The sequence below is a fragment of the Telmatherina bonti genome (genome assembly GCF_933228915.1).
Source record: "Telmatherina bonti genome assembly, chromosome: 7".
Classification (NCBI taxonomy): domain Eukaryota; kingdom Metazoa; phylum Chordata; class Actinopteri; order Atheriniformes; family Telmatherinidae; genus Telmatherina; species Telmatherina bonti.
In genome coordinates, this window is record NC_136625.1 from 42,265,859 (window position 1) to 42,289,421 (window position 23,563).

At 39.6% G+C, this 23,563-nt stretch overlaps 1 protein-coding gene across 1 annotated transcript in view; it reads left to right on the top strand.

The window, feature by feature from the left end:
• The window catches only part of LOC306758773 (epidermal retinol dehydrogenase 2-like), a 64,343-nt gene that overhangs the window by 25,084 nt on the left and 15,696 nt on the right, over positions 1-23,563 (top strand). Inside the window, exon 6 of the mRNA XM_079244160.1 lies at positions 278-403. Coding sequence (XP_079100286.1) covers positions 278-403 — 126 coding nt within the window. The remainder of the gene's footprint in view (positions 1-277; positions 404-23,563) is intronic.

A 23,563-nucleotide genomic window follows, 5' to 3' on the forward strand; every position in this document is an offset into this window, starting at 1 on the left:
TCAAAAACTTGTTCTTTGGATTTCTGTTATATTTTATCAGATTGGGAAAAATGCAGCACATCTGCTAACTGCTGGAAGGGCTGCCGCTATTTTCAGTGACATCTGCAGCTTTTCATGCATTATACATCAGTAATTACACATTATGGCATTCACGCAAATTTTCTAGTTTTCTGATGTTTTGTTGACTGTAAAGCACCTTGTTGTTGAACTCTACTATACAAATAAACTTGCCTTATATTTCTTGACCTGATCCTGTTCTATTTTTGTCTTTTATCAGGTGGCCCAGTGTGTTGCCAATTCTGAATGCTGACTATGTGGCCAAGAAGATTATCCATGCTGTTCTGACAGACCAGGTCTACCTGCTGCTTCCAAAGAGCATGTACCTCATGACCGCTCTGAAGACGTGAGTTTCTGTTTGTTATTTATATGTTTTGGGTTTCTGCTTGTTTTTCTCGATGAACAGAGTTTAGGTCTAACTCAGCAAGATCTGTGTTAATGTTGGATGTTGATCATTCCACATACAGCCATTCCAGAAAGAGCAGATCTGTGGTTCTGTTCCTCTTGTTTCTGCTTTCTGGCTTTTACTGGAAGCCAACCAGGTAGTGTCAAACAGAGAGATAAAGTTCTGATGTTGATGCTTTTTGCTAGTTTAGTCTACAGAGCTGAGGATGTGTCATCAAAGATGTGTCCCAGGTCCCAGGTTGGAGGTCAGAGGTGGTTTGGTTGAATTCATTCTGATGTTGTCCAAAGTTCTCAGAGTTTTTCAGAAGATTTTGTTTGGTGAGAATATCATGATTCCTGAAATGGAATCTGTAAGATTACAGATTCAGATTACAGAAGGTTCTGCTTAGATAAGCAGAACCTTCCACTGCTGATGAACTCCAATAGTGGCATCTGTAACTTGATGTACCTTCTCTGATGAAAGCTGCAAAGTTGTTCCATATCTTCCACGCGATTGTTTGATGAAATGTATGTATTGGGAAGTTATAGATTTGTATTCTAGTTGTGTTGGCATCCATTTTGGAAAATGGCATGGCAGGGCCTGGTGGAGTTGAGTAGGATAGGGTTTTGTAGGATCAGGCATGATATGGTAGGGTAGAGTAGGATATACAGTTGGAGTTGCAACTGTATTGTTGTAGGGGATGCTATGGTATGGTAGGATTGGTATGGAAGATCCCAGTAGAATATGAAGTAAAGAAGGACAGAGTAGGATACGATATCGTAGCCATGGCAGGGTATGCTATGTAAGGTAGGACAGGGTTTTGTGGATCGAGAAGGTCGAGCCTGACTGGCAACTTTGGACTTGCAACAAAAATCTTTTGACTTTAACAGTTAGTCCCCACAACTGATCTGTTCTAGTTGGCTTATATTATCACCCTCATCGTTCTCTGCCCTGGAACATAATCCATTATATTCAGATAGGAGCAAAAACTGTTTATGTTCCTGCAATATAAGGAGATTTAAGGCTATATAGAGCAATATTACTGCTCTATAAAGGATTTATTATGTAAATTAACTTTGGCTCGTGCCCTGTCTGAAGTCCTAGTGTTTATTTAGGCCTATTAGTTTTCAGTGCATGTTCCTTTTATTGCATGTGCAAATTGGCAATATCCATCATTTTTAAATGTGGCTGTCAATTTATTTCTCAATATCCAGTTTTGTTATTTGTGCATCTGTTGACATACCAAGCAAATTTAGGCAAATTTATCAAAAATTGAACAATTGGTATGATTGCGCTGTGATGGGAAAGATGAAAGCCATTGAGGAAAAGTCAGAGGTTTGTAGTGTTTCCTGTATCAGCACAGAGTTGTTGGGTCCAGTCTGCTTTTGTCAGCACTAAGGACAAAGAAGAACAGCTGGAAAGTAGTAGAACTAACATATTTTATGTCAAGTGATGTGAATATTTTATCACCTGTTCTCATGTCCTCATTGCCAATGTTATCCTTCCCAGTGTTCTGCAGTGGAAGCTTTTCACCCTCCTTGGTTCTTATCTGGGATTATCAGTCAGGAAAAATCCCTGTCTGCACTGGAAGTAACTGGTCTAATTAAAAAACAAAAAAACAAAACAAACAGGAATGTTGGCTTGGACTAAACCAGATCTGTGGCACCACATGCTTCTGATGAATATGTCTATTTCTTTGACTACATTACATTTGTTGATGAGTCTGCAAAGTGATTATTAGCTTTGTTAGTTATGGATATAAACTGTGGATTGGGTATGGAAGCTTGTTGTTCTGGTGGGTTTTCATTGCTGCGTCCTGACGGATCACTAGAACATCTCTGTCATCTGACATGTTAATGAGGTGTTCATCTGGACATAAACGGTGTCACTTTAATTCACGTAGGTGGAGGGACTCTGGTTTCTTTCTGTTTCTCCCCAGCATGTTTCTGTCACTCTGGAATGTGTTGCACTAAAATCTGTATTTATTTGTATAAAAAAGTATGGGGACTGAAATGACCATGTTGCTTCTAAAAAGACTTTTAGTACATTTAGACTTATCCAGAAGGTGAATATGTTTGTTGTTGTACCTTGTTGCTCAGTTGTAAATGAAAACTTAAAGTTAAATAAATATTTTTTTATCCACTGTTAGTGTTTTATAGTAAAGCTTCAGCTGTTATATGTGACCGGCTGTCGGTCAGCATCACCTTCAATATCACTTAAACCTCTTTAACTACAGATGCTTCTTTACAGATGCATGCATGAGATCTGTGTACAACATGTTTAGAGACACCAGGAATCAGTAGCAATCCTACCACACACAAAAGCTTTGGCATCCAAACCAAACAATAAATTCTGCAAATTTCTCCACTTCTAGCAAACATCACACATATCTTGTAATATGAAAGTAGACTCAGGCTGAACAAAATGTCTGTCTAATCACTGAGAAACAAACTGCAACCCTGCACGTATGTTCTACCAATCAAAGCTCTTCATCTCCTCAAGGACATAAGAAATCTGACAACCCTCCCCCGGTGGCTGAAAAGCAGCAGCCATAACTTTTCTCCTGGACTCCTGATGTGTAAAATTCCATCTAATGTCCTGAATAAGAGAGTAATAATGTCTGCATGCGGTTCCTGTTTGTTCCATTCGCATCGCAAGTTTTTATCTTCTCTGAGGAGACATGCCCAGATTCACATCTTTCATATTCTTCTCAGTTGTGCCGCCTTAGTCTCCGCATTATGCTCATGTCATGCTTTATGGGATAAAAGTAGACAGTATGGAGCTAAATGGAACTTTTACTCCCCCAAAATTGTTTCATTGATTTTACAGATCAGTAAAATCAGATGCATTTTTCACTGCCGGCTAATTGCTGGTAGCGACATCAGATCCAGAGATCTGACAATGCAGATATGATCACGATTATATTTTATTTATTAGCCTACACATATAATTCCTTCAGTGCGATCAGTGAGTTTGTAGGTTTCAGTATTTAAAAGCAGCCTCCACATAAAAACTTGATGCAAGTCTTTATAGTGAGAGTGGAGAAGCAAATCCCAATGTTGATATGTCTGAATATTCCAAGACAAAGAAGGAACAGTCGCATGTCACAAACCATCCATTGTTAGAATGGACACCTAACCAACCTTTCATCATTGGGGTTGTGCAATCTTGTGAGGCTGCAGAGCTGTGCACATCAACACTTTTTTTTAAAGACTTGATGTGTGTAACTGCTCACCCGGGACATGTTTAAAGCTCTGCAAGAGAAAGGAGTTAATCTTTGACAGGGGACTCTGCCAGGTATTCCCAGCAAACCTTCATGACACATTTGGGACTACTAATGTATTAACCCCAAGCCACACAGCATATATTTGTATAATAGGAGGATTTTCTTTTTTACTTGACTTACCTTACAAGCAAAAAACATGAATATTTAATTATTTAGACCATTTCCCACATTAAATTCTACTTTAATTTATTTAATCAAACTGGACTCAGTGCATAATATTAAAACCCCAGTGGTGCATAATTTAATTGCTTATACACAAGTATATATAGAACATGTTTTATGTACAGTTTAAAAGCCATATACACTGTAAAATCTGATAAGTTCACCTTACTTGGAAAAAGCATGCAAACCGATTGCACTTATAATAAGTTCTGGGGAATAGGTGTTATGTGTTTCTGTAACCATCACATACAAAGTATAATTTACTTAACAACTAAGTGACTCTAACAAAAACAAGTAAGTTTACTTAACAATTTGCCTTAAGTGTACTTGTTACGACTCAGAAGTATCAGTATGAAATACTAAGTTGCATCATATAAACCTAACTATTTTGTGTATTCCCATAGCTACAATTATTCAAGTTATGTTAACTTTAATAAAGATTTCTTGCAAGCAAGATTTTTGTACTTTTGAATTACTTTGAGATCAGACTTAATTTACAAAACTAGCCAAAATAGAATCTCTTAACACTTATAAACAATTTTTTCTTATGTTGTTTGCAAATAATTCAGTAAACAAATATGTAAATATTTTGTTTTGAAATAGTCTAATTAGTAAGGAATAGCGACATCCAACATCTCCAAATCTCAACTTAAATATATATGGTCATGTACAGGTACAAACTAAAAAGCACATCATATGCAACCACATTAGTAAGAAACTGGTTTATTAAAATAAACCACACCTTTTCTAACATTTTCATCTGGAACATTACAATAAACATTAGTCATGTAATGTAACATGGCCAGTAAGAAAAGACAAAAATACAAATCACAATAGCAACTTGCACTGTTCATATACACATAAGAAACACAGTGCCAAAGGCAAGTCTTCAATGACTGCACAAACTTGGAAGGTGGGATTTTTTTTTTTTTTTTTTAAAGAGTTCAGTCTTTTTGAGGAGATGGTTCTTTCTCAGCCCAAGCTTTGGTCTCTGGATGAAGGTCAGTGTTTGTATGGTTCTTTGGTATTCAAGATGAGGACTATATGATCGGTCAAAACATTTGTAACAGCGGAACAATCAATAACATCGCCAGTATAAAGACAACCAGCACTGCTCATAAACACAAGCAACATAATGTAAAGTGCATTCATCTCTTATTTGACTGCCCTAACTCAGCAAGAGTTTTTTTTAAGAGCTTTTTTGTTCTCTCCCAACCTAAACATCACTCTCTGGATGAAAGTCAGTGTGTTTCGCATGGCTCTTGGGTATTCCAGGTGTAGAGCATAGGAAAGGCCAAACAGTACACAAAGTGCCTGTGGTAGGTTGGGGAGATACCTCCTTCCAGAATGATTCCGGTTGACAGTGGGTTTAGATGGAGAGGATCTGGAGACCTTGGTGCATCTTCACTGATGATTGTAACCAAACCAACAGTCACCTTTTCCCGGGCGTCATTGCAGTTTAAGTCCTGCATGAAACAGAATCCAAATTACACTTCCCTTAATGTAAACAAAACTATTTCTCCTGCAAGGTCTTCCAGCTTTGTCAGCCTGCTGCAATAGGACCTTGTAACTTCTTATTGTGAAGTAGCATAATCACTATACTCCCTCTTCTTTCTTGTTCAACTCAGATTTATTGTATACTCTTTTCTGTGCATGTGTGTGAACTTACAAAAGCAGTGTTGTAGAAGTCACTCGGATCATTACCAAATAGAATTGGGAGGCCTTTGAGAACAACAACGGTACGAAGTTTTGTCACATCTGGTGTCTAGTAAAAACCAAAAGATAAATAAAATAGAGGATTAAACAACATTAAACATTACAGAGCAAAACTTTTTTAAAGTATACAAAAGAGGGTTTCACTAAAATTTCTGACAAAGCAGATAATTCCTCTCTAGATGTACAACAGTTCATTAGCAGCAAAGGACCAGTGTTTAAACAGTGGTAAAAAGTTCCCAAGTTTCCCAAAGTACAAATAAACTATTACTAGTACTAATAAAAATACTGTTTTTATATTAGTTCATACTTTATAAATAAAATAAACCTCATGTAGACTTACCGCTGAATCAATCTGCTGCACAATTTCAGCTAATCTGTCGCCAAACACTTTTTCTTGGATTCAAAGATTGTAAGAAAGCGTGATGTGAAGTGGTCCAATGCATCAAATAAGTCATTCTCCAAGTTAGTGGTGGCAATCCTGTTAAACTCGGCATACACCTGCAATGTACAGCAACAAAAAATATAAAGAACAGCCATTAGATCAGTTTTCTTTTGCAGCTGTATTTACAAAAGCATGGTGCAAGTATGTGCTAGTTCTTACTTGTCTCTCTGAAAAAAGGGCAGGCCACCGCTCCTTCAGGGTTTTCACTGGAGGTTCAACCTCCACAATCTCCTGTCTCCGTCGGGGGGAGGTCTGATCCATCTCTGAAGCAATGATGGTTCCACTGGGATTTTCTCATTTCTTCAACTAGAAGCTTTCTTTCAGCCTCTAGCCCATCTTTATTCTGGCCTTCTGGAAGATTAGGCAAGTAATTCACCTCAAATCTCTTTGGTCTTTTGAGGCTTTTTGCTGCCATTTGTGGTGTACGTCTTGTCCCTGCATTTATTGCAACTTCTGCACATCCTGCTTTCCTCAGTTTAGTGCGATAGTTCCCCATTTTGTATGTCAAGCTGTTCTTCCAGCCAGAGCACCCATCTGGTGAGCCAGGTTCCCTCGGACAGGGATGTTTTGTTATGAGTGCTAATGCCACAGATCTGCATCGTTCTTCATTTGGATAGGCATCAAATTCGTAGATCTCTTCAGCAAGTCTCTCCAAAATACCATGTTTCATGTCTCTTGGTACATTGATGAAAGTGTGGTTTTGCAAATACAGAAGATCAGCCTGTCGCAATCTGAATTCCACATCAACTGGAAAATTTGGAATGTCAAAAAACTGGCCATTGCTCTTGTCTTGATGATGGTTTGGTGTTGACAGAATCACTGTATCATCAGAGGAGCCATCAGATACAGCAGAGGAGCAGTTGGTAGGAATTACTGTCAGTGTCACTAATCGGATTATTTTGACAGTAGCTTTTGAAGCTGGCAAATCTTGTACATCATCGAGGTTACAGAGGGAATTATCAAAATCAGGATCTTCATACATGAGATTGAAGTCTTCCTTGAGCTTGCGTTTTTCTTTAATTTTCATCATCAGTTCCTCAACAGTTTCTGGTTTCCCATGGAATGACACTTTATGTACATCCTGTTCATTAACAATAACTCTTAGTTTATAGCTTCCCATGGTCCTAGAGAGAATAGACAAGACTTTAGTATCAATTTCCAGGCAGTCATTCAGCATAATATGTAACGCCTCAGCGACACATACATATTTCCCTGTATTCTGTAGGAAGATAAAGGGAAAGGAACATTCAGTTCAGACATTTGGGTGACAGTTTGACACCCACTCCCACTGAAGCACAACTCATAACAATGTTATGTACCATGAAGTCAAAAGTCTACAGACCAAGAGAATTTCTGCATTAATAACAACAATATGTGCTATTTGTTGGAACTCTGGAAGACCTGAACAACTTCCAACTGAAATGATCATATCTGTACAATATTTTACACCATGTACACAAGCGGACGATGCAGCCAGCACTGTGCTTTGTTTGGCATCATACTGAAGTAGGAATTCCTGAACATTTTCAGCGAAAGATGTAAGCATAACTGACCTCACTCTAGCAATTTCCAAAGCAGGCCTGAAGAATGATGAATCCAAATGGAAGGCCATCATTTTTTGGTGTCTCATAGCTAAAGTTTGTTGTATGTTCTTAAAGTTGCGAGTGTCATGCACAATCTTTTTGAAAAAACTGTACTTCCCTTCAAATCTCATTGTCCACACATCTGTTAATGGGCCAAAAGCTTTTATCATTTCACGGTAGTGTTCTATAAAATGATGTTTAGGACGAAGTTTGTAGGCTGGAAAGGTTTGCTGCAGTAATTCTCTATGTTCTGAGATTTTGCATTCCAGGAAGTGTATTAATTCAGTAATCAGTAAAGGAAGATGACAAGACGATCTCTAGCATATCTTTCAAAAACATGAGTATCTCCCATGCTTTGTCTCCCTCTGGGATATGGTGTCCAATCATCAGTGGAAGGAGCCTCAGGAGAGACCAGTTCTCATGACCATTCCCCCCTATAGTTTTGGTGGAAAGTCTGCAAGTTGTTTACTGAATGGACACCCTCTTTTAACACCATAATGTCTAGCCACAGAAGGGTCTTCTCCAACTTCTTGTACATGTCTGTCATGACTTTGTTCTTAACTGGAATAGACCTGATCGAACTTCCTATGCTGCATCTCTTCTAGTTTACACAAGCAAAACCGACAGAAATAATCTGCTGCAAAACTCTCCTGAAATCCTGCCACAGAGTGAGCACCCAAGTGGTTCACTGCCACCTACAAAACTGTGCCTTTAATGCTTTCGGCTAGTCGTTCAACATAAACACCATGTTCCTCGAGAGTTGAAATATCTTGAATGAGTGGACGAATGACTTCTGCATAACCATGTTTCTTCACTGAATTTACCTTGCACAAAAGTGCAGGCTGAATGGCATGTAGGGATGATCGGTATTTGGAATCAAGGTTAGCAAGTACGCGATGCACAGCGCATAATTTGTTTTTTCTTGGATGTTCCAAGTGGATTAGCCACTTCAAAATCATCTATATACAGCCCAGGAGCAATCCTAAACTCTTCCACATTTAAAAGGGAATTTTCTTTGCAGTGAGAGGAATCTCTGAATGAGTGGCACACTTCAGATGGAAAAGTCTTTTCCTGGAGCACCTTATCCAAAACATCTTTATTGTTTAACAATGTCTGTAGCATTTTTAGCAGAGGAACATGTACAAATGAGCTGTTTCGGTCAAGGCAGAATTCAACTGGCATAACTACTGGAAAGTTGTGCTGTACGTAAGATGCTCTCCTGCTTGCTGTTGACAGGGATCCTCCTGTATTGGTGAACTTAAACATGACATTACTTTGTGTAACTGCATTTACAATGTCGTTTATTATGGCATCATCTACATCACTGCAATATGGAGTTATAATTTTTTGGACTGCACATTGTATCAATGGCTTTGAAAGTAAATGTATCTGATTTAGTGGCTGTATGATTTCTTGGGCAGCAATTTCAGATATGTGCAAGATTGTCTGTATTTTCAAAAATAAAGCAGCAGGGTTGCGTTCTGGTTGAATTTCCTTGTCCTGTGTATCACTTAAAAGACTCATCATCCTGACATTCAAAGTCATCCTGTGCAGAAACATGATCATCTTCTGTCACCTTCTCTGGTTGTTCAATGTCATGTACTATTCCTGATTTGAAACATAGTGTCATATTCTTACTGTGAACTCTTTGGTTTACTTTACAGATATTACATATTATCACTTATTTTTGTATCATTAGGATTTCATTTTTTATCCTTACTATATTTACTGGTTTGTTGTTTATGGATAGAGCCCTCTTTCACTAAAAATAAAAACAGAAGAATGGTTGCTTTTAATTTAATTTTTCCATTTCTTTACTAATTGGCAATATAATCAAATATTGTTTTGTTTATATATACACATACACACACACACACACACACACACACACACACACACACACACACACACACACACACACATACGTATGTATGTATAATATATGTATGTATATATATATATATATATATATATTAGTAACACATGACTGAAGTGATTGATGGAGAGATTTTTTAGTCAAGTTGACATTCACAATCTGTATGAAAACAATACCAAAAACAACAGGGTTGGTGTAATTTATTGTTCGTACTGTTCTGGTGCAAGCGGGTTCTGACGTCTGCTCCAACCAATTGAGGAAAACGTCTCAGTGCAGTAAAAAAAACACACCGATCCCAATATTCACCAGTGTGTGTGTGCGCGTGCTTGTGTGTAAGTGTGTGTGTGTGCATGTGAAGGAGACGCGCCTGCGCAGTGAATTCTCCGGTTGTTCAGCATGTCTGTATCGTTAAATAAATGTTGGGGGAAAAAAAAACATGAAACAAAACTGCTTACTTTCCTAATGATCCTAATGGGCTCGTTTTGCAACAGACGTGAAAACAGTACGTGTGGATCACGTATCTAAGGCAGTAGAGATTAACGGGCTGCATTAGCCTAGCGCTGGCTTACCAATCACATTAGCAATAGTAGCTTTGTGATGGTTCCTCACATTTTCTTCGAAAAACTCACCAAGATGGTTGGAAAGTGAACTGTGTTCACAAGTCAATCGTCTGCTCTAACAATCTCCGATCATAAGTTGTTGTTGTAGTACTCTCTCTTCTCAATGCTTGAGTTGCTGTTCCCACATCCCCATGCGCCTTGCATGGGGATGTGGGAACTAAATGTTTCTGTCCAATCAGAGAACAGTGGCTCAAACTTCTAACCAATAACGTGTCACAAAACATGATGGACGTCTCTCGCTAGCAAACTGTTGAGATAGGCTCCAGCATCCCGCGACACAGAAATGTACAAGTGTAGAAAATGAATAAATTAATGAAACCTTGATGGACTGCTAAATTAAACAAAGTGTGTTCTCAATAAGAAACTGTCTAACTATAAAATACCTTAGCTCATAAAATAAAAGTCCCTCTAAATAAAATGATGTAGGTCACATATTTTAAACATTGCATTGTGGATACTTTGGGAGCATTTATGGAGACTAACAACTGTGAAAGTTACTCATTTATCTAAGTTATTACCCAACAAATTACCATCACATACGAAGTAAGAAAGAAAGAAACTTTTAAATTATTTGTTTGATAACTTACCTCCCTGTCCTTGACGAGATGAGATCCTCGAATTTTAAGCTGAATCTGGCGGGTCCACTTTCCTCACTCCACTTCTACTGCACATGCGCAGATCAGGTTGTTTTTATGGTACGTTGAAAAATACTTGCTTTTATCAAGTGACATAAACTCCACTGCAATTGTGAAAGTTACTTAAACCCCGTTAGCTTGGTTTACAATAAAATAAAAGAGTGGGAGATACTTAAGCCATGTGATCTTTACTCTAAATACAAATTTCAATGTACTTTTTCACTGTGCAGTTACATGTTACTTTATAGAACTTATTAAGTAGCACATATCAGTACTGGTAACTTACTCATGCAAGTCAAGACAGCTGTTAGATTTTACAGTGTACTACTGCCATCTGTGAATATTTGATTACATTTCAGTTTCTCTTCAGTAAAACTTCAGTCATTTTCGATCTATTATTTCACATTATTTCTCAGTGGTGGCTGAAATGGTAGCCTATGGATGTGATGTGATGTAACCCTGATTCTGACTCTGGCTGTGTTATGACCCTAAATTCAACATCACAGGCCTTGTTTCAAGCTAACATGAATGGCCTAAATAGTGAATATTATAACTGATGGTAACTCATTTTAAAAACACTTATAACACACTTAAAAAGAAAAGTAAAAATGCTGATTTTAAATACTAATTATGATACTCTGAAACTAAAGCTCTGAAGGTCTTTGTCAAGTGCAAAAAAAAAAAAGGCTTTCACTAAACTAAATACATCATTGAATGGGTCTTGATGTGGAGAATAAGACGTCAGTGTTGAAAAACGGGCCTTTCAACCTTCACTTCAGTGCATGTTTGGGGGTTAATAAATAAACAACAAAAGACCAACTGTTAGTGAGTTCTGGGACCGAGCTGTCATGTAGTAACTCGTGTTATACCAACTAACTGGGGGAAACGTGACATATAGATAAAATACAATTCCACCCATTTAACAATTAGATAATTAAGATCTAAATCCACAGTTATGTTCATCATCCATTTAAAGACATGATGTTGTCAGTTCAATATCTACAACTTTAAGTTCAATGTAAAAAGCTCCTGTTATTTCAGAACTCAGCTTCCTACAGCAGCAGCATGCACCTGAAAACAAAACTGCACCATGGCTGGAGTCCTTCTGGTTTTTGGAACACCTTTTAAACTAAGGGTTTGAAAACATATTTCCTTCATGAATCAAATACCAAATAAAAGCCAAATCAGTTGTTACACCACTTACCCTTAAGCCCAAAATTATTAATAACCCTGTCAAATAGAAGAGATTTCTTCATTTTTTCAGTTACAAATTCATATTTCACCTAAGTTTTGACTTAAATAGGACACAAAAGAAGGTCTAAAGCCATAACTGATTTGTTTTAGGTAGAAAGTGTAAATAAACATCTTGTACAGGGTGAAAATTAGTCATGCCCTGTTTCAATAATCAGTTGCAAACCTCCTATTTTTTTCTAATATTCCTGAAGGAGTTGCTATGAACAGAAGTTGCCACATCAAGGAACGAATCGCACACAGTGGAGTCAAGTTGCTTTCCACTTACATGTAGAGAAATGCTGACTAAAAGCACTCGCAGTTTCAGAAGGGTTATTGATGCTTACATTATTATTTATTCAGTCCAGTATATTTCTCAGCTTTTTATAAATAACATAATCAGAGAACACTCTTGTTGATCGATATTTAAATATGAAGGTGGAAGCGTCATGCTTCCACCTTCATATTTAACAGTAGGTACTGGAGTTTAAGGCTTCACCCTTTCAGTAGGTGTAAAGATCCCCTTAAAAATCTGAATACTTACTTTATTTATTTATTTTGAAGAATTGTTTCTTATGGAATTTACATCATACTGCTGGACCTGACAACAACGTAAAGGATGGGAAGAGAACAGATAGAAAAAGGAAAATGGACAGAAATAAGAGACGGGAAATACGCTGTGTGTAACAAAATCATTTAACCAAAGACTTTAGAGAAATCGGCTACACCCGTACAGAAACATCCTACAGCCTGCGCAGGGTCCATGACAAAGTCCATTCCTGCCATTAGCACCAGAGATAAACAATCTAAAAAGATGTATCCCAACAGAAACCTACCGAACCTGACAAATTTCACTGGGTAAAATAATTAAAGCTGATGGAAATTGGTGTGCAAGTATTATGTTCTCTGTTTTCTAATCCGTCAGCACAGTTTGATAAACGTGTGTTTGCAATCCATGTGTGCAGATTTAGCACATTTTGTGTTTAAGTTTGGGATCTTCCGGTTGCTTGTGTGAATTGCCCCTGCTGCTCAGTGCTAACTTTTAGGTGTTTTATGGGATCTTAAGATTATTGGGCTGTGTAATCGAACTTTAGTTGAGTCAATTCTATCATCTTAAATTCTGGCTGTTTGCTGCGAATCAATGGATGATCATGCTACCAGTCTTCTTGCGTGACAAATCACCCAGCTTGGCAATTCCATGTCAACATCCAGAATGTGGACCAGTAAGATCTGCATTAACCTGGACTCTCCTTTCACTCATCCATCAACCTGTGTCGGGACTGTTCCAGTATAGGACTGCTGAACTCCTAAGGCTCCACACGGTCATCTGTCTGTCTGTCTGCTGGCTGAACTGCACCTCCATCTGGAAATCAACCTTCAACCTCACTGGAGACATGCTTAGCATATTTATGTGACAAACACAGGAGTTTCTTCTTCTTACAGGAGTGCCAGTTGCCTAATCAGTATTCTTCAGACACTTAGTCATAGGGACATGTAAGCAGATCATGACATTCACACTCTTCTCTCCAGTGAGTGAAACTGTCCCCTCCAACAGAAAAGGGTTAAAACTTGTCAGGGGTGCAACCAACCTCAGTCACTGTCCCCAGGCCTTTCTCATTTCCTTTCCAAATTCAGAAAATCAGTTGCTATTCAACTCCACACTCACATGACCGGAAACTCCCTCTATGGGCAGGTCCAGTCTGTTTTCCGCCCCCACCACGGTACTGAGACAGCTCTCATTAAGATCACTAACAACCTCCTCACGGCTGCTGATTCTGGTCTTTTTAGTATTCTCATCCTCCTTGATCTGAGTGCGGCTTTTTAATGCAATTTCTCACATAATTCTCGTTACTGGGCTGGGCTGTCTTCCATTGGCATTTCCCAACTCGACTCTGCTGGTTTATTCCACTGATTTCACTCGACTGGTTTCATTCCTGTCTCTCAGCCAGCACTCTGTTCATCCAACTCAAGTCCTCTAGTTTCCACCTTCACCCATTCATAATCCCTCCCTGTACACTAACACACACACACACACACACACACTCCAAACACAAACATCCCCCCGACCCCCCCGCCATACATCTTCCCCCTCTGAACACACCCACCACCTTGGTGGCACATCCAGGCCCGCTATAGGGGGAGTCGGGGTGAGCTGGGGAGAGGTATAGGGTTGTGGACTGATGGGGGGCCATTGGGGGCAATGTGGTCTCTTGAGATGTTAAGTTTGTTGAAAATATGTGGTAGTTGCTGTGGATTGTTTTCTACTTTTTGTTGTCTTCTCCCATTTTCTCTTTTCTTTTTTAGTTTTTTTGTTTCCTTTCTAATCTTGTTTCTCTGCTGTCTCTTTCCCTCTGCTCTGGTTTAGTGGTTGTAAGTTGTAAGAAATAAAAAAGGACACATACATGATATTAATAATACAATAAAGAAAATTTAAAAATGTAGGGGATCGTCTTATCCATAAGGATCCTCTCCCTTGGAAGAGTAAATTCGTTCAGCTCTGTGTGAGCAAGAATAGTTGTTTGTTTCTCTGTGATGGACTGCCGACCTGTCCAGGGTTGTACCCCTGCCTCTCTTCTGATAATTGCTCTGATAAACTTCAGCTTCCCCTCAAACCCTAGTCGGACTAAGTAGTATAGAAAATGAATGAATGACATGATTGCTTTTTCCCTTCCAACGGAATTTAGATATATGGGAGTCCACTGATTTAACCATCTGAGGGATGGTTTGGTGGGTATCATTGAAAACTAATTATTAACTTTAAGTAGAACAGTCATAGTGACAACCTTTACCATATGGTTTATTTTTCATTTGCATTATATAAAAACCACATTTAAAAAAAAAAAACAGTTGCAAAAGCTCAACCAAACACAACTGAGCAAACATACCATACACACACACATCCTAAAAAGTGGCACTAAAATAGCTTAAACGATAAGGTGCATGCCTGAGGTATTTCAAAGTGCATTGTTCAGTCATTAACAGGTTGTGGAAAGAAACTTTTAGGGTGACAAGATGTGGATTTAGTAGCACAATATCACTTACCTGAGAGCAGGAGATCAAACAGCTTAGCAGCAGGGTGGACTAAGGCATCATTAATGATCTGTAAAGCTCTTGTTAAAAGTCCAGATTTGTTAATGTACTTCAGGACTGGTAGGTTGCAGCCTATCGTCCTGTGAGCAGAGCGAACCTCTTAGTTTAGTTTTCTTTTCATTCACATTGAAATGACCAAACCAGAGCCAGTGGGAGGGCTTTCAGTGGCACACCGATAAAAGGGTAAAAGAATGGGTTTTATTTTGAGTAAAATCCCTTAAAGTGTCTCTGATGCACATTTTCAGTCTTCATTTATTTTAATATGAAAGTCCACAAGGGCAAGAAATAATCATTTTTTTTACAAACCCCTCTATTCATGATGTATTGATCCTCTCGGATCAGCCTCTGCCAGAAACACGCCAACAGAGAAGGCTCCGCCCTCTGTCCTACCTGCGGTCTGCGTCTGATTGGTCAGTTGCTAGGAGTAGTTATACTAAGAAGTGAAGGTGGGCGTGGCTTTCTTCTTGTTCATGTGCACAACCTGGAAAAGATGACCAATCACAGAGTCCCTCCCCCGGGACATCACTAAAATTTCCAAGTTGAAAAAACTGTCTAAAACCAATGTTTTCTGTCGCCATGGAAACCAAATGTAGACAGAGCTGGAAAACTCAAGCATGCGTTAAGGTAATAAAAAAACGGCGTCACTTAATTGTCTGATGAGTATTCATCACTACAACACTGTAGAAAGCTCAGAAAACTAGAAATGGCATCATAGTTCCACTTTAACTTTCATAAAAAGAAGAGAGGCTGGCAAGCCAGTGTTGCTAGTGTTGGACTGCCAGCTCAGATCTTTGAAGAGAGTGACACCCAAGAACTGACTTATATCAACCATTTATACCTCTGAATCATAAATGACAATGGGCACTTTGTTCCCTCATACATAACAAAAATGAATAACCGGTTCACAGGTTTTAGAAGTATTCAGAACTAATTGTTTACTGCAGTGAACAACTTTTTCTACCTGTGCTCTTTAATAATTCATCATTTGAACTGATCAGACCGATAACAGTGGTATCATCTGCATACTTAACTATCAGAGTGTTCAGACTAGTAGCAGCGTAGTCGTATGTGTTCAAAATGAAACGTGAAGGACTTCAAATACAACCTTGTAGGGAACCTAAACTTACACAGACTTTTTAGATGCTAATTTTTACTTTCCGTGGTCTACAAAGTTCAAAATCCATTTGCAAATGACATCACCAAGACCAAGAATCTTCAATTTCTGAATGAGCTTCACAGGAACAAATGAGTTAAAAATAGAACTAGGATTTATGAAAAGCATCCTCGCATGAGATTTTCCTTTATACACATCTTTATATACAGATTTCAGAGCAAAAGAGGTGGCATCTTCTATGCTCCAGTTTTGTCTGTAAGCAAACTAGAATGGATCCACAGAGACACTTTCTTCTGTGCCGGCGTTTCCAACACTGGTAGCCTACAGCAACCCAGCTGTGGGGTTCAGGTCGGCGGCATACGTGGAGATGTCTTCCCACAATCCCCTCGCTGTGCTCTCGGCTTGACTTCTGGCCTCCACCATTTTGAGTGGGGCAAACATCAAAATCCTCATGCCTTAGCTCAGGTGCTACACCTGAGATTTCAGACCTTGTCCCGAATGTATAAAAGTGACTCAGTCATATCTTACAGTGATACATGTGATACTGATGAAAATTTAGAAGATATGTTTGAGTTCTGGAGGAAAAGCAATATGTCACCAGCATAGACTCATTTTATTGTACTGCCCCCACTGACATGTGGCAACGTCAACTAGACAATGAGTTAAACTTTCCATCATTCATGAACATGAAAGATTTTTTGCACTCTTATTAAATCAGTGATATAAATAAGTTGTGATGATGTGATGAGAGTAAAACTAAAACAAAAGTAAAAATACTATAATTAGCTGCTTTACCATGTACACATTTACTATGCAAACAGTTTTAAGACTTCCAACACAAATATCAAATAAAAAAAAAATGAACACCCTAGCATCAAGCTGTAGTATTGACTAAAACTAGCCTGCAAGTTAGCTTTTAAATTTTAACCAGCTTGGTGTTTTTACTATCTGACATGAATAGACTTAAGGAGGAATTCAACCCAGTTATAAAACAAGCATTGATTCTGCTGGGGAATGAAAAGTTATGCTGTTTTTTCTGGTCTCTCCCATCTCTGCACATTTCACCAGCCTGCTGCTTTCCTAGCTTTCCCACACATGATCCTAGCTTGACTGCAAGTTACTACTTCCTGCTTTGCTACTATTTACAAACTTCCAAATAAAATCCTTGTTTCCAAATTAAAAGTCTGCATAAACTACAGTAAACATGAAGATACAAACTGCAGTCACTGCCCAAGGGTCAGAACTCTTTTTATTCAGCCTTCCATGAATGTTACATTCCGTTTGACCTATAGGTAACAGTTCTCATAGAGAAAGGATGAGACTTCTTTAAAAGGTACTGTAAAACAATAATAAAACATACATTACTCAAAAGCTATAGGGAACACTAAAGCAACATGTTATAGATCTGAATGAATTAAATATTTTTATTAAATACTTTGTTCTTTCCATAGCTGAATGTTCTGACAACAAAATCACACAAAAATTATCAATGAAAATAAAACGTATCAACCCATGGAGGTCTGGATTTGGAGTTCTACTCCAAATGAAAGTGGAAAAACACACTACAGGCTGATCCAACTTTGATGTAATGTCCTTTAAACACGTCAGAATGAGGCTCAGTAGTGTGTGTGTGTATATATATATATATATATATATATATATATATATATATATATATATATATATATAATCTAAAAAAATTAATTCAACACAAAAGGTAACAACAATGGTAGTTGCACCACAACAAAAAATTTGAACGTCTCAATATCTGGTCATGTGCCCTTGAGCATCAATTACAGCTTGACAACGACGTCTCATGCTGTTCACAAGGCAACTTATTGCCTGCTGAGGCATGGCATCCCACTCTTCTTGAAGGGCAGCCCTCAGGTCATTGAGGTTCTGGGGTGCAGGGTCTCGAGCCTCTACACGACGGCTCAGCTGATCCCACAGGTTTTCAATGGGATTCAGGTCTGGAGAGAGTGCAGGCCGTTCCATTTGAGGTACACCAGTCTCCAACAGCCGTTCCCTGATGATGCGGCCTTGATGAGCAGGAGCATTGTCGTCCATGAAGATGAAATTAGGCCTGTGCTGTTCATGTAGGGGCACAATCACTGGATTAATGATGTTATTCAGGTAGTATGGGCTTGTCACTGTACCATTCACAAAGTGTAGGGCAGTTCTGTACCAAGTGGACACCCCTGCCCACACTGTAACACCGCCACCACCAAAAGCTGGCCTGGTGACAACAGTGGCTGATGCATAGCGCTCTCCCTGACGTCTCCAACATCGTTGCCGGCCATCATTTCTGCTCAGTGTGAATCGACTTTCATCAGAGAACAGCACTGAGGCCCACTGGTTCCTCGTCCAGCGTAAATGCTCCCTGGCCCATGCAAGACGATGATGCCTGTGCCTGGTGGTGTGGTCAGGTACCCGTGCAGGTCGTCTAGCACGCAGACCACGCTGATGGAAACGGTTTGGAATGGTCTGACGTGACACTTGGGTGCCTCTCACCTCTCTTAAACGTGCCTGGAGTTGAGTGGCATTCATCATCCGGTTTCTCAGGGCAGTGTTCACAATGTAGCGGTCATCAGCACGGGATGTGGCCAAAGGACGTCCACTTCTAGGCCTTTCTGTGACTCTTCCAGTCTCTCCATATCTCTGTTGCAACCTGCTGATGACACTCTGTGACACTCCAAGCTCAGTGGCCACTTCTGTCTGAGAACGTCCTGTTTGAAGCATGGCAATGGCAAGGGACTGTTGTTCCATTGTTAGGTGTCGTCTTGGTCTCATGATGTCAAAATGTGAACAGCATGATGAGGACAACTGTTTAAACACCAGCTCTAATTGAACCAGGACATTTATTGGTCAATTCAAGGATCACACAGCTGCCGTGATTTTTGCCGTTAAGCTCCTTGTTAGAGAACAGCAACTTGTGCAAAATGTATTGAAACATTTAACAGTTGGACATGTGCATTTAAAAGCTTAGAGAAGATCACATTAAGTTCACCTGTACAGGTTTGAAGGCATTTTAGGCTTGTTGGGAAATTTCACCCAAAAGCTGAATATCCCTAACTTTTTATGAATAGTGTATGTATGTGTAAATTATATAAATAAATATACATAGAATGTATAATCAACAGGACAATCACAAAAAGAAGAATAAACAACACATTAATACAACAAAGTGAACCCCCTTTAAAAAGGTCTGAAAATAGTCGAACAACCAAAACAAGTGGGGGAAAAAAGTACCTGGTCTTTCACGTTTATAAGAAAGGTAGAGGTTTCAGAGAACTTTCTCTGGAGGCAAACAGTTGTGTAAGAAATATGACAGAAAACTTTAAAATTTTGTTCATAAAGTGCATACAAGGGAAAATCTTCCTACAGATCTTGTCCCAGTCAACAGGAATAAAAGTCACGATCACATCACGCTCCTAAAACTGCTTCAGTCATAGCCTGAAGAGATGGAGTAAATTATTTAAGTATACATCTTGGAAATAAGTCCTTTGGGAGATTTGGTCAAGATTATTGTTTCCCATCTCTGATAGCCTTGTGCAAATCCGGCCCATCTTCAAAAGAGCCCCTAGAAAGTGACAGTCTGGAGTTACTTATAAAAAGGTTTTTGAGGGATCTTAAAATCGGCCAGATTTGCTCAAATTAATTAGGAGTCTGAAATCAGCAGGTCTTCAAGGTTTACCAAGCCCTTAGATATTCACTCCATTAAACTGATACTCCAATCACTGCTAAATCTGGGTCAAGAGCCAGGGAAGACCAGATAGACATGGCTGGAGAAATATTGATGTATTTCTTTACATCTTGCCACACAAGTAGTGTTAAAACATTTATGTAGTCCTTTGAGTGATGTAACTGTTCTCTTATTGACAAAAAGGGAGTTAAGTCTTCTGGGGAAACAAGATTAAGATTAAATATCCAACCACGAAGAATCTTTCCTTTTAATAAAAATGTCTCACCAGAAAGAAATAGTTTTGTATCAACAGGAGAATTGTTGAAGCTCTATGTGTGCCACTGGGAAGGTTGTGGCAAACATTTGGTGAGACCACCAACTGTCTTCAAAATAGGATTTAAGCATTGCTGCATTGCTGGCCATGCTGGTCACGAGTACATGTACACTGGTCTACAAACCATCTCAAAAGGAGAGTTGTTCAACATACAGAAGGCCTGTGTTGTCCCAGAGGTCAACAAGGCCTGGACAGTACATGATGATGCTGTACTGAGTGGTGAAGAGCCGCTGATCATATCAGGAGACTCCAGATATGACAGCCCAGGTCATCATACCACAAAATGGAACCTGCTCGCTTCTTGACATCAAGTCCTAGCTGTTCGTGGCCCAGGAAACTGTAAAAGTCACAGAGGGGAGGAACAGTTCCTGGGTTGAGGTGGAAGGTCTCGAGAGATGCCTTTCCAAGTTAGGAGAGGAGGACGTGACCATATCCGTCCTGGTGACTGACTGCCTCCATCAGAAAATCATGTGTCACAAGTATAAATCCATACAGCACCATTATGACCTTTGGCATATTGTGGAAAATGTCAAACGTCTGCTGAAGTGTCCCAGTGAGGAGCTGTTGAGCGGATCAGAATGAATCATCTCTGGTGTTCTGCCACAACATGTGAGGGAAATGTGACTGAGTTACAAGAGAAGTGGACCTCAGTCCTGCATCAGATCACCAACGTGCATCACTGGGTGTCTGGAGAGACCATGACAATAGCATCGTCCATACACCCCTGAAGAAGAGAGTCAGCGACCACGGCTCCTCACAAGCTCTGCTGCCTTCCAGCACCTGCAGAAGGTAACCCTCGACAAGCAGCTAGAAATGTAGAGAAAACGACGCTGGGCTTTCACACAGCACAGCTAGAAGGTCTTCACTCCCTGCAGACAAAGTATGTCACAAAGAGAAAAACATTTCTCAGAGAGAATCTGAGGTCCGTTGCTGCATCACAACAGTAATGTGAACCGGGAGACGAAGGAGAAACAAAGGAGGGTAAAAAAGCAGCATAAACAGCAGAACTCCAGGCTGCTCAGCAGTATCTGGTGACACCAGTGGAGGTAGAGAAGGGTTAGACCTTCAGGAAGGACATTGTTAGAGGGGAGCTCAACAGGAGCTTTGCAGGACATGAAAACAGAGACTGTTGTCACCCTGGCCAGCACAAAGGTGTGCAAAAACCAGAAAAGGTGCTGTTTGCTGCCAAGCATCTTAGCCCAATAACAGCCCACACTAAGAAGGCATGGAAAGAAATTCATCACATTACATCTGATTTCCTTCACATTTGTTAAATAAATTCCAGGATGTTCTGTGTTTGTATATTATAGTTAATTTTGTGAAAAAAAATTAATGCAAAGTCAGTTTCATTATGGTTGAAAATTTGGAAAATATTCTTTTGCTTTCACATGGATTATTATTATTGTTGATCATTTGTATGTTCACATTACATTTTGAAATTCTAATCCTGCATACATCCTGTGTTTTACGGGTCAAACTAGTTATGGGTGCATGTCTGAATGTGGTATATTAAATAATTCAGTTATCATCGACCTCTATGATGACGACCAACCTGGGCATGAATGTTCCCTTGCCCGGACGCGGGTTACCGGGGCCCCCCTCTGGAGCCAGGCCTGGAGGTGGGGTACGAGAGCGAGCGTCTGGTGGCCGGGCCTTTGCCCATGGGGCCCGGTCAGGCTCAGCCTGAAAGGGTTACATGGGCCCCACCTCCCGTGGGCTCACCATCTGCGGGAGGAGCCGTAGGGGTCGGGTGCAATGTGAGCTGGGCGGCAGCAAGAGGGGGACCCTGGCGGTCCGATCCCCGGCTGCAGAAGCTGGCTCTAGGGACGTGGAACGTCACCTCTCTGGTGGGGAAGGAGCCTAAATATTTCAGTTAATCATTTTTAATGGAGAATGCTTGAAATGATAATTTACAAATCATCAAAAGCAAATAAAAACCATGATATTCCAGGGAGGGAAAAACCACCCTGATGGAGTGGATGACACAGGCAGGAATAGGAATCCTGGTCTTCATTGTCAAATGTCCTCTGGCCCAAAGGGTGGACTGTCTCTATGCAGTCAACCTAAAGAGACTCTTAAAATTATTAGTCAGATTTAATATTACTACATGTTTATATTTAAGAAAAAAGAGTTACGCGGCTCTGCGATGGACTGGCGAGCTGTCCAGGGTGTACCCTGCCTGTCGCCCAAAGCCAGCTGGGATAGGCTCCAGCTTCCCCGCGACCCTGAATTGGACTAAGCGATTTAGAAAATGAATGAATGAATGATATCTCAAATGATTAAGTTCATTAGCTTGTTTGTGCAACAAGATAATATAAATTTAACAAAAAGGGCTTTTTAATTTAAACTTTAGTGCAATTACAAAAGACACTTTATACACCAAAATTTTTTTGTCAACCGGAAAAGAACAACTTAACACATTAGCTGAGCTCCGAATGTTATTGTTAGCTAATGCTAATGTTTAGCTAGTAATTAGCTAGCAGCATTAGCAGGGAGCAAAATAAACCATAACGTTTTATAAGCTAATTGCAAATAGAAATATTGTTTGCATCTTTTCCATCATTTTACTGTTTCACTGCAGCATTTATTTTATTTGAGATTAAACCACCAGCGATTACTAACATTAGATAGCTTGTCTAACAGTTAGCTGCTGTTAACCGGACTCTCCAGTGTCTTCGCTCGGACATCCTTCAGGGACAGCATAGGCACCAAAATATCCACCTTCCAGCACAGACAATCAAATGTGCAGACTTTGTTATGCACATTTTACCGTGCATGACATGGTCCAAGTCAGCCTCTTGACAGCAGATAAACTTTGTGGGCATCGCAGAACAGCAGCTACACCTACACCAGGTGGTCGTGCCGACCCGCTCCGCCCCATAGAGAAGCACCGGCTCTTCATCTTCCTCTTCTTTCCTCATCACTGCTCCAGTCACCTGGCATATTGGAAAGCATACTCAATGGGATTATTATATTCAGTCGGTTTTTCAGCTTCGTCCTCCATTGTACCACTCTTCATAATTATGTTGCGGCTTTCTGTAGATTTAGCTTGCAGCTAAAGTATCAACCAACCCCGTGACGTCACCTTTACAAGTACTGCAAGACGGCCGCGTTCCTGCTACAAAAGATCAAACTTAACTACGGTTTTCTTGTATATGTTTGACACGTTTGGAATATTATTATTGATAATATTATGACTGAGTCTAGAAAATAAAGTTAGTTTGCTTGACTTTTTTTTATTTCCACTTTAATGGAAGCCAGCTCTGTTGGAAGAGGAATACATGGAAGAACCTACAAGACCGATTGAACACCCTGACTTTAGCATTTAAGTGCCACCATATATCAATCCAT